This window comes from Mustela erminea, chromosome 3 (assembly GCF_009829155.1).
Source record: "Mustela erminea isolate mMusErm1 chromosome 3, mMusErm1.Pri, whole genome shotgun sequence".
Lineage (NCBI taxonomy): Eukaryota > Metazoa > Chordata > Mammalia > Carnivora > Mustelidae > Mustela > Mustela erminea.
Window position 1 is genome coordinate 37272594 of NC_045616.1, and position 11253 is coordinate 37283846.

At 35.7% G+C, this 11253-nt stretch overlaps 1 protein-coding gene across 1 annotated transcript; it reads left to right on the plus strand.

Annotated features, from left to right (window-relative positions):
- Nucleotides 1–1730: 1730 nt before the first annotated feature.
- On the plus strand, nucleotides 1731–3816 carry LOC116586072 (non-POU domain-containing octamer-binding protein-like). The gene has a single exon (XM_032335601.1). The coding sequence runs from the start codon at nucleotides 1811–1813 to the stop codon at nucleotides 3221–3223; it is 1413 nt and encodes a 470-aa protein (XP_032191492.1). The 5' UTR covers nucleotides 1731–1810; the 3' UTR covers nucleotides 3224–3816.
- Nucleotides 3817–11253: the final 7437 nt, after the last annotated feature.

The following is an 11253-nucleotide window of genomic DNA, read 5'->3' on the forward strand; positions in this document are numbered from 1 at the left end:
GGCTTATCTTGTTTGATCTGTTACCTCATCCATTAGAAATCCCCTATTAGATTAATTTGAAGTGGGAGCTCCCAAGTGGCTCATTTGGTTAAGTATCTGCCTTTGGCTCAGGTCATGATCCCAGGGTCTTGGAATTGAGCCCTGAGTCTGGCCTCCCTCTTCCCCTCATTCTGTGGAGAGTCTGCTTCTCCCTCTCCCTCTGCCTGCCACCCCCTCCCACTTGTGCTCTCTCTCTGTCAAATAAGTAAATAAAATCTTAAAAAAAAAAAAAAGATTAATTTGAAGTGAATCTTAGCATCTGTGTCATGTCATCCAAAATATTATAAACTGTAAGAATTTTTAATAATAAGCCACTGTTACAGTGCTTAAAAAGAATTTATCTGTAAATAGTCAATACATGTCCAAGTTTCCCTGACTAAATGATACTTTTTTTTTTTTTTTTTTTATGTTATGTTAGTTACCATACAGTACATCATTAGTTTTTGATGTAGTATTCCATGATACACTGTTTGGGTATAACACCTAGTGCTCCATGTGATCTGTGCCCTCCTTAATACCCATACTTTTTAATATTTTATTTATTTGAATGTTCAAAGAAGTTTCATACATTGCAACAAGTATGTATTACACTATTACATTGTAGGTTTAAACTATGGGTTCTCTCTCTGTGTTAATGTGTGTGAGTGTATGTTACAATTTACTTATTGAGTAAGTGGAGTCAAAATTTTGAGAGAATTTCTGAGAGCTGATTTTGATAATTAAATCCCCATGCTGCTATTTAACACATCTAACAGGTTTCTCTGTCTTGTGTAATTTCTGTACATTGGTAGATAGACCTCAAGACTTTGGTAATTTGACAAGTTCATTTCAAAGTGCTGTTCTGATTTCAGTTGGCTCTTTCATTTTTGTGATATTAGCAACACTGAATACTATTGTTTAGATATATCTTTTAACTAGGGGTTGCAAAATTATCGTATTCTTATTTTAAAATTAATTTTTACATGCAAAATTACTTTAAAAAAGAAATTATTTGGTATAATCAACTATTTGGTTACTCTGAGATGCCTTTTCTATAGAAAAGGCAGAAAAAAATGGTACCAATTTTCAAAATAATGAGTTAAACATTTAACATCCACTTATGTTGACATTTTGTTTTAGTATCATTATAAACTCATGCATTAACACACATTTGATGTTTTTAAATTCCTTACCGTTGTGATTCTTATTGATGATCAGATTGATCTTTGCTCAAAGGGAGGAGTCATCTTGCTTTGTTTCCTGAGTTCTTTGATAAATTTAGTACTCTTTAAGTGTTTTCTCTCTTTGTGGCATGACAAGAAATTTCAGGATTATCTTTTACCTTTCTGTACCAAATCTGGAATTGGTCTCTCTCTCTCTCTCTCTCTGTCTTTTTCCATGAATCTCTTGTTCAGAGTAAGTATTGATTTATTTTGGGTTATTAGGGGAAATATATATGTTAAATTTTTAAGTATTCATGTTAGAAATAGGTAGAATTTATGACTTGCAGATTGGTAGAAAACTATGAAATAAGAAAATGTGATCCATGAAGCCAAAATATGGTGGGAATAAAAAAATAAATGATATGGAAAATATGAAACAAATAAAGATACAAAATAAGATATAGGCAAGAAATTTAAATTTGTGACTAATGACAGTCAATTTAAAGGAGATAAAGTAGCTGATAAGTAAAGATATATTTTGATGGTCGCGCGCTCTTTTCTCGGGACGGTAGAGGCCGTGTAGCGTCGCCGTTACTCTGAGGAGAGAACAGTGGTAGAGGGGTGCAAAAATGCAGAGCAATAAAATCTTTAACTTGGAGAAGCAAAACCATACTCCAAGGAAGCATCATCAGCATCACCACCAGCAGCACCACCAGCAGCAACAGCAGCAGCCACCACCGCCACCAATACCTGCAAATGGGCAACAGGCCAGCAGCCAGAATGAAGGCTTGACTATCGACCTGAAGAATTTTAGGAAACCAGGAGAGAAGACCTTCACCCAACGTAGCCGTCTCTTTGTGGGCAATCTTCCTCCTGACATCACTGAGGAGGAGATGAGGAAACTATTTGAGAAATATGGGAAGGCAGGCGAAGTCTTCATTCATAAGGATAAGGGCTTTGGCTTTATCCGCTTGGAAACACGAACCCTAGCGGAGATTGCCAAAGTAGAACTGGACAACATGCCACTCCGTGGAAAGCAGCTGCGTGTGCGCTTTGCCTGCCATAGTGCATCCCTTACAGTCCGAAACCTTCCTCGGTATGTTTCCAATGAACTGCTGGAGGAAGCCTTTTCGGTGTTTGGCCAGGTGGAAAGGGCTGTGGTCATTGTGGATGATCGAGGAAGGCCCTCAGGAAAAGGCACTGTTGAATTCTCAGGGAAGCCAGCTGCTCGGAAAGCTCTGGACAGGTGCAGTGAAGGCTCCTTCCTGCTAACCACATTTCCTCGGCCTGTGACTGTGGAGCCCATGGACCAATTGGATGATGAAGAGGGACTTCCAGAGAAGCTGGTTATAAAGAACCAGCAGTTTCACAAGGAGCGAGAGCAGCCACCCAGATTTGCACAGCCTGGCTCCTTCGAGTATGAGTATGCCATGCGCTGGAAGGCACTCATTGAGATGGAGAAGCAGCAGCAGGACCAAGTGGACCGCAACATCAAGGAGGCTCGTGAGAAGCTGGAGATGGAGATGGAGGCTGCTCGCCATGAGCACCAGGTGATGCTGATGAGACAGGACTTGATGAGGCGCCAGGAAGAACTTCGGAGGATGGAGGAGCTGCACAACCAAGAAGTGCAAAAACGAAAGCAGCTGGAGCTCAGGCAGGAGGAGGAGCGTAGGCGCCGCGAGGAAGAGATGCGACGGCAACAGGAAGAAATGATGCGGCGACAGCAGGAAGGATTCAAGGGAACATTCCCTGATGCGAGAGAACAGGAGATACGGATGGGCCAGATGGCTATGGGAGGTGCTATGGGAATAAACAACAGAGGCACCATGCCCCCTGCTCCAGTGCCAGCTGGTACTCCAGCTCCTCCAGGACCTGCCACTATGATGCCAGATGGAACCTTGGGATTGACCCCACCAACAACTGAACGCTTTGGCCAAGCTGCTACAATGGAAGGAATTGGGGCAATTGGTGGAACCCCTCCTGCATTCAACCGTGCAGCTCCTGGAGCTGAATTTGCTCCAAACAAACGTCGCCGATACTAATAAAAATTTCAATGTCTAGTTTCTCAAAAACCCTTTAAAGAAGGACCCTTTTTGGACTAGCCAGAATTCTGCCCTGAAGTGTTAGGGATTCCTCCCAATAGTTAGGTCTTCCTTGCCTGTACTACTCTGAGGGAGTTTGCTGGAGGCTGAGGGCAAGGGAGGGGCGATATTTAACAAATCAATTCAGTGTGGTATATCGTTTAACTAATCGATTCTGTGTGGTGCATTCCTGAAGTCTCATGTGATTGTTGAGGGCCTGGGGTGGGGGGAACCATGGCAAAATGGATCCAGTTAGAGCCCCCATTAATCTCGATCATTCCATTCTTTGTCCATCCTGTTCTATTTGGTTTCTCATTATACCCTTCAACCCCAGAGACACTGCCACATACACCACAAAAATAAATCCCCCAATGACCTTAGCCCCGTTGTTCCATTCATTCACAGATGGGAATTCAGGCAAATGTCCACAGAGGTCACAGACAGCATACATACGGTTCTGTTATATCCCATATATTACCCCTTCATGTCCTAAGGAAGACATTTTCTCTTAGAGATTTTCATTTTAGTGTATCTTTAAAAAATCTCGTGTTAAGTTGCCTCCATCTTTTTTCTTGGGTTTGGACAACCCAGGAACGGCCCTTTTGTGTCTATGATGTTGCTGTTCACAGCTTTTCTTGATAGGCCTAGTACAATCTGGGGAACAGGGTTGCTGTATGCTCAAGGTTGGACAGTAGCTCTTAGCCTTGCCTATCTTAGGTAGTTATGCTGTGCATTTTTTTTTATTGGTGTACCATGTTTGATTTGTCCCTGATACCTTTGGAGTTTTTCTGAGAAATGGAGCAGTAATACAGCATCAACTTATTAAAATACATTTTAAGCCTTTTAAAAAAAAAAAAAAAAAAAAAAAAGATATATTTTGAGACTGGATTTTTTTTTTAAAAATCTAGTTCTTTACTATTTGCTAGAGACATGCCTAAAATCTAAGACCACTGAAACCTGGACATTAAAGGATTAAAGAAAAAGAGATAACTAGATAATACTAGCAAAATGAAAGCTATTGCAAATATATTAGTATATGTGACAAAATAGATATTAAAAGAAAAACGCCTTATATAGGTAAAGATAGTAATAAAGAGAAGCACTTAAACTTAAGAAGAAAATACAACATTCTTAAATTTTTAGATACCTAATAGAATAACCTCAAAATGCATATATCTAAAATGAGAGATTTCTAATGAAAATTCAGTAAATCATAATCATAGTAGATTTTAGCTTACCTCTCTCAGTAAATAACACATTAGGAGAAAAAGTTATTGACGTGAGAGAAAATGAATATATTAACATAAAGAACACATGCCCCAAATGAGGAAAATGCTTTTTCATGTATTATCCTGTTATACATTTTATACAAACACATCGCTTTTATGTATTTTCATACAAACACACAAAATACTGGTTTCAAATAATTTTATAATCTGAACCATTCAACAAAGATAACTATTTTTTCCACAGAATCTTCCAGAGAATATAGAAATATTTTTGTGAGATTAGAATAGCTTTGAAGTCAGAGTCCAGAAATTTATAAGTATCTAGAGTGACGTATCTAGTTAAGTTTTGAGGGAGACAATGGATACATCAAGGTAGCTTTTGTTTCTTCTTCCTCTTCTGAATGAGCCAGCCATTGGTAGCATGCATTCTGCTCCCTCTTTCATACCATTACAGGGGCAGACTTTTGAAGATTTGAGGGATAAATTAAAATCAGAAAGTGTTATAAGGGATAGCTGTTTGAAGGTGCAAAACATAAAGACTCATCTGGAGTGGATAATACATGGCTTTACCCTTTAAACTGTTGGGTTTGTCAATATTTTGAGGTCATGAGGCTCACTTAAATGGCTATGCTGTTTGGTTTTTACTGTTAGAATATGGACATGTGGCATTAGACATTAAATGCCAAATAAGCAGCATTTTCAAGTTGGCAAATCAGTGAACTTTATGGCATATTTGGCTGTAACCTAGTAGCTATTTTAGAGAGCTACATGCATTAGATTGTAAGTGCAGAACTTAAAAAAAGCTGAAGATCTCACTTATGTAAAATCTAGCCTCAGAAAAGTTAAAAGAGGCTATTTGTCTCAGCAACTACATACAAGCCATTGCAGGATAAGCGTATACCAGTCCCCTTGGCCTCAGAAATTGTGTGGTACATACAAACCATCTTAGCCAAATGAAGGAGACTTTCCTAGAACATTGATGTAGAGCAACCCAGGTGCAGCCATGTCTGGATAGAAAGCTTGGGAGAGATAACACCATATCTTTTTAGATTTGTTGAGCAAAACAATATAGGCCACACTAACAAGTGCTCATGTAGCATGCACTGAGAGCACTAGTGTGGTTTTAGCTTAAAGTTCTCATTGACTATAATAGGCTGAATTCTCATCTTACATTTCATTGAGTAGGTTGGACAAGAAACAAAGGCACTTCATATAGGTCCTGACCACCAGGACCACCACCACTCCCATTACCAAGCATTGAGCCCTTCAAATAAAATCTTCATGGAGCAACTTCTCTAGAAGCTGAGGATTGACTTGTTGCCTAAAAAATGGCAAACATAGGATAAATGATCTGATTTCTCATTATCTTGGATACCATATTACCTTTTCATACTGTATGAAAAGCAGCGCACAGAGATAGTGAGTTTTAAGTACAATAAAGTTGCTTAGGGAAAACAGATGAACAAATGCAAAAAGTGTGCATTTGTGTGTTTGTGTGTGTGTATGTGTACATTATCTATATCACAGGTCATGGTCACTAGAAATCGGACTCTGAGACTTTAGTCTCAGAGTACCTGAGACAGTACCTGTGGGAGAGTGAAAGAATCATGACTGAGCAGGGGGGAAAGGTTGAACTGCCGTGAAGTCACAAATGCCTCAGCCAATCCCATAGGGAACTTTGGAGCTGGGATTGCCTCGCAGAAATGCCCTGAATTATGGCATGGTTGTTTGCCAAGTCTTTGTGTCTCCTACATTTACTATACAACTTGCATTGTAGAATAGAATATTAAAATAAGTATATTATATTACATATAGTTGATAATATATTATTTACATATACAAAGTGTGTGTGTGTGTGTACAATTGTGCATGTGTGTGTTAAAGCATCTCAAACTCTTGAATCAACCAAGAACAAGGAAGCAAACTTCGATAATTAAAGAAAAAGGAAGAACTGTAAAGAAGACAGGTCAATAATCTGTATTTCCTCTGAAATATATGCCACCTTTGGTTTAAGATGAGCAATCAAGCCTAATGGAACATTGGAATATACTTGTGCATACATCATGTGTATATAGTCCTTCAGTTTATGGCTAGGGTGTCATTTTAATGAAGAAAGGAACCCATGATCTCTCAGTTAAATAGTTCTGAGACAAATAGATATCAATCTGGGAAGCAGGATGAATGAATACTGACTTCTCTCACTCTTATTCTACATAAAAACAATCAATATCATATGGATAAAAAAATCTAAACAGGAAAGGTAAATCTTTAGAGGAAAATGTTGAAAAATATTTCTATGTTTTCATGAGCTTTTGATGAACAAAAATTTCTTGAAAGGACAAAAAATTCAACTATAAAAAATTAATTGGGGCATCTGGGTGGCTCATTTGGTTAAGTGTCTGTATTAGGTTCAGGTCATCATCACAGGATCATGGGATCGAGCCCTGGGTGGGGCTCCCTGCTCAGTGGGTGTCTGCTTGTCTCTCTCCCTCTGCCCCTCCCCTCTCAACTCATGCTCTCTCTCTCTCTCCCCTCTCAAATAAATAAAATCTTTAAAAATTTTTTCAAATTAATTGGACTGTAAGTTTAAGAAATTCTGTTTATTCAAAAAAAATTAAGACATTGAGAAGGCAAATCAGAATTTCAGAGATCATAATGGCAATGTACCAACAGTGGAACTGTGCCAGAATTCATAAAAAATTTCTACAAATGAATTAGAAAATGGTAGACAACCCATGAAAAGGAGACGGAAGTCTTGAACTTTACACAGGATGGTTTCTGGTGGCCACTTATATGTGAAAAAGATGCCAAACTTCTCTATATATCAAATGAATAAGTTACAGCCATAGTATAATGTTACCACACATCAATCAGAATGTCTAAAATTAAAAAGACAGGTAATATAGGGATGCCAGGGTGACTCATTTAGTTAAGTGTCTGACACTTGATTTCTGCTCAGGTCGTGATCTCAAGGTCATGAGATGGAGCCCCGTGTCAGGCCCTACACTCAGTGTGTAGTCTTCTTGCCCCTCTCCTTCTGCTCCTCACCCTGCTCGCTCTTTCTCTCTCTAAAATAAATATAATCTTTTAAAAAGTTATTTTAAAAAGGTAATATTAAGTTTTGGCCAAAAAAAAAAAAAAAAAGAAGCATCTGAAACTCTCATTTACCACTTGTAAAGTGAATTTTGTATGGTCAATAGGAAAATTCTTAGCATTATCTACTGTAACTAAACATAAAACATACCCTGTGATCAGTTAATTATAATCTTACATATATACTAATGTGTATATGTAATTACCAAAAGACATATAGGAGTGTATTTGCTTTTTATTAAAAATAGCTTGGGGCCCCTGGGTGGCTCAGTTGGTTAAGCACCAGACTCTTGGTTTTGGCTCAGGTTATGATCTCAGGGTCATGAGATCAAGCCCCACTTAGGCTCCACACTGAGATTCTTTCCCCTTTCTTCTCCCTTCCCCTCAGCTTCTCCCCCTGCTTGTGTTCACTCTTTCCCTCTCTCTCAAATAAATAAATAAAATCTTAAAAAAAAATAAATTTCTCCCTGGGGGGAAATAAAGGTCCACCAACTGTACAATGGATAAATAAATTATAGTTTGTTTATATTGTGAAATTCTCTTTGGCAATAAAAATCAATGAGCAATTGCTCTGTTTCAATACAGATGAAGAACATACTTTGAGAATGAAACAAAAGAATATGCATTGTATGATTCCACTAATATGAATTTCAAAAATAGACAAATCTAAACTATGAAGTTAAATATCAATATAATGGTTCTCTGTTGGGGGGGAGGATATTATGACCAGGGAGGACATGATAAGGGTTTATGGTGTCAGTGATGTCTCCTTTTCCTACTCTGGGTGAGTACTGATTATGTGAGATGTTAATGTCAAGAAAACTTATTGCTATGTATATATGTCTTTGATGTATTCCTGATAAACATGAATAAAATTTTTACTAAAAAATGTGAGAAATATAAGAGCAGTAGGGATGACATAATTCACATTATAAAATCTTGAAATAATTATACTTGATCTCATAAAGATAAGGTTGCAGCTACAGAATGAATCATAGCTCTACTTAGGACTCAAGCATTATTGGGCTAAAGAGAATAGTAAGAATTTGGGTATAAATTTAATTACTCTTAATTCAAAAGAGGAAAAGAGAGATCTTTTTATTTCAGAATTTAATTTTTTGTTTGTGGGGTGTGTGTGTGTGTGTGTGTCTGTTTAGATTGTAACTTGCATCAGAGGAGTTTATATTCTAAGTTGAAACTCCTAAGTTGAAATTGTACTATTAGAAGATCTATATTCTATATCATATACATATATGTATAAGTATAGAGCCATGGCTGTGAGCTATGCAACTGGACATATTTGCAAAGGATAATATACAAGGAGTGAATAGCCAGTCTTAGGTACAGAGAGGCTTTGAAATTTATTAGTTAATGAACTATTTAGATCTATTTTTGAGCTTCTGAAGGCAAATTGACAATTTTTCAGCCTCACTTTCCTAACTTCCAAAGAAACATTGGTTGATAGTTGGTGTGTGATCTTATGAAGGTGGAACATATATTCTAAAGTTTCCTGATCTCCTTTCACAAATGGGATGGCTGTAGCCCTGTTGAATGTATGCTGAATGGTAAAGGATAGAAAGTCAATAAAATAAAGTTATAGGACTATCATAGGGGCAAACTTCTTTCCAAATATTTATGTATATTTTTAAACAAAAGGTATTTAAATTTAGTAAAGCTTATAATCATGCCAAGGGTAAAAGGAATGATTTATTTGGATTTTGTTGTTGTTGTTATTACTGTTGATATGAATAAATATGTTTCTGACCTCAGACTATGGGTAGATTTCTTAAAACAAAAATAGAAAGCCATAAAATAAAGATTTTTAATTGCTTTATATTAAAACTAAGAGGTTATATCCACAAAAATGGATCATAGAAAAGTAAAAGCAAGAAAAATTTAGAAAATGTTTATAACATATGTTACTAAGGATTGGTATCTTGATTATACAAAGAGCTCTCAAAATTCTGTAAAAAAGTCAAGCTACCTAGTAATTAAATAGGCAAAGGAAGTTTATAGTCATTCCAAAGAACAGGAAAGATGAAAGGCCAATGAAATATTAAATGATATCTAAACATCATTTTAGTAATACAGAATTTCAAATTAAAATACAATATGATACAATTTTATTAAAATTAAAACACTTAAAAGTCAAACAATACTTTTACCCAAACTCCAACAACCTAGAGCAAAGCAAGTTAGTAAATGCTACTGTGTTGAAACTATTCATTGATGCAACCATTTGGGAAACCATGTGGAATTATGCATTTGAAAATGTGCATTCCACAAATCCACCAAACTCACTCCTAGTTATGCACTATACAGATTCTTATACGTGCAATATAAGTAAGAGAATGTCCATATGAGGATAGTTAGTACTAACAACCCAGGACACAATTCAAATGCCAATCAAGACTAGACTAGATAAATAATAGTATATCGATTATAAGGAATAATAAACTGCAGTAAGAATGCATGCACTATTACTTATTGCAAGACTTGAAATCGTTGTGAACGTGTAATTTTGATCACATCAAACATAAAAAGAAAAAGGCTAGGAATACATTTAATATGTTCAGATGCAGAAAACATTAAAAAAACTCTAGGTCAAAATGGAAAATTCTGTTTCCTTTCTATAAATGGAAAGAAAAATAATCTTCTTGGGTAAGAAGAGAGCATAATTAAGTTTTTAATTTTACTTATATTAATTCATAATTTTAATATTAAATGTTATACAATATAAATCACATATAATAATAATTAAATCTATATACTCTCAATGGTTTATGTGTACTTCTATGAACTTAACCTATATTGATTTGTGTAATCCTCCAAATAATCCCAAGAGATAAGTAGTATAATTGATGTAACTATTTATAGATATACAAAAGGATTTAACCCATAATCTGTGTCCTTAACCACAACAATATGCTAAACCTGTGACTAAAAAGAAGTAAATATCATGTTTTTATTTCCTTGAGGTAGTTTCTAATCAATAAATTACAAAACAAAGAATTACAAATATACAGAAAAGTTTTGAAAAAGAAGAGTAAAGGGGTTGGAATAGCCTTTCTAGATATCTTATAATTCTTTAATAATTAAAATTTGAATTGACATGTAAACAGAAAAAAGAATTGAACAAAATAGAAAGTCCAGAAAGGGACTCAATTATACATAGGGTTTTGTTGTGCAGTAAAGGTCTATCTCAAGTTTGTAAGGTAAAATTAAACTTTCTGAAAAACTGGTTATTTAGACATAAGGAAAAGATAAATTTTATTTCATACTTCACCACATTGTATATCAGAATAAACTCCAAATAGATAAATACATAAAAATATGAAATAATTAAAGTATCAGAGGTAAATGTAGGTACATATTTTAGGAGGAAAAACAAAAAAAATCTGGGACATTATAAATATCTTTAAAGTACAACACAAAATCTGGAGGTCCTAAATTAAATGTTGATAAAGGTTACTACATTTAAAATCTAAAAGGCAAAGTACTATAAGCAAATGGAAAAATAATGGTATAGAGATAGTGAAAAAATACTGGCAACTCATCATAGACAAAAGGGCTAATGTCTTATATACAAAGGACTCCACTAATTAATAAAATAAATCCAAAATTCAATTGAAAAAAAAATGGAGAGGACATACCTGCATATTAAGGGAC

What these genes read in the sequence shown, in the direction of transcription:
- LOC116586072 (XM_032335601.1), top strand. Translation starts at nt 1,811, where the DNA reads ATGCAGAGCAATAAAATCTTTAACTTGGAGAAGCAAAACCATACTCCA.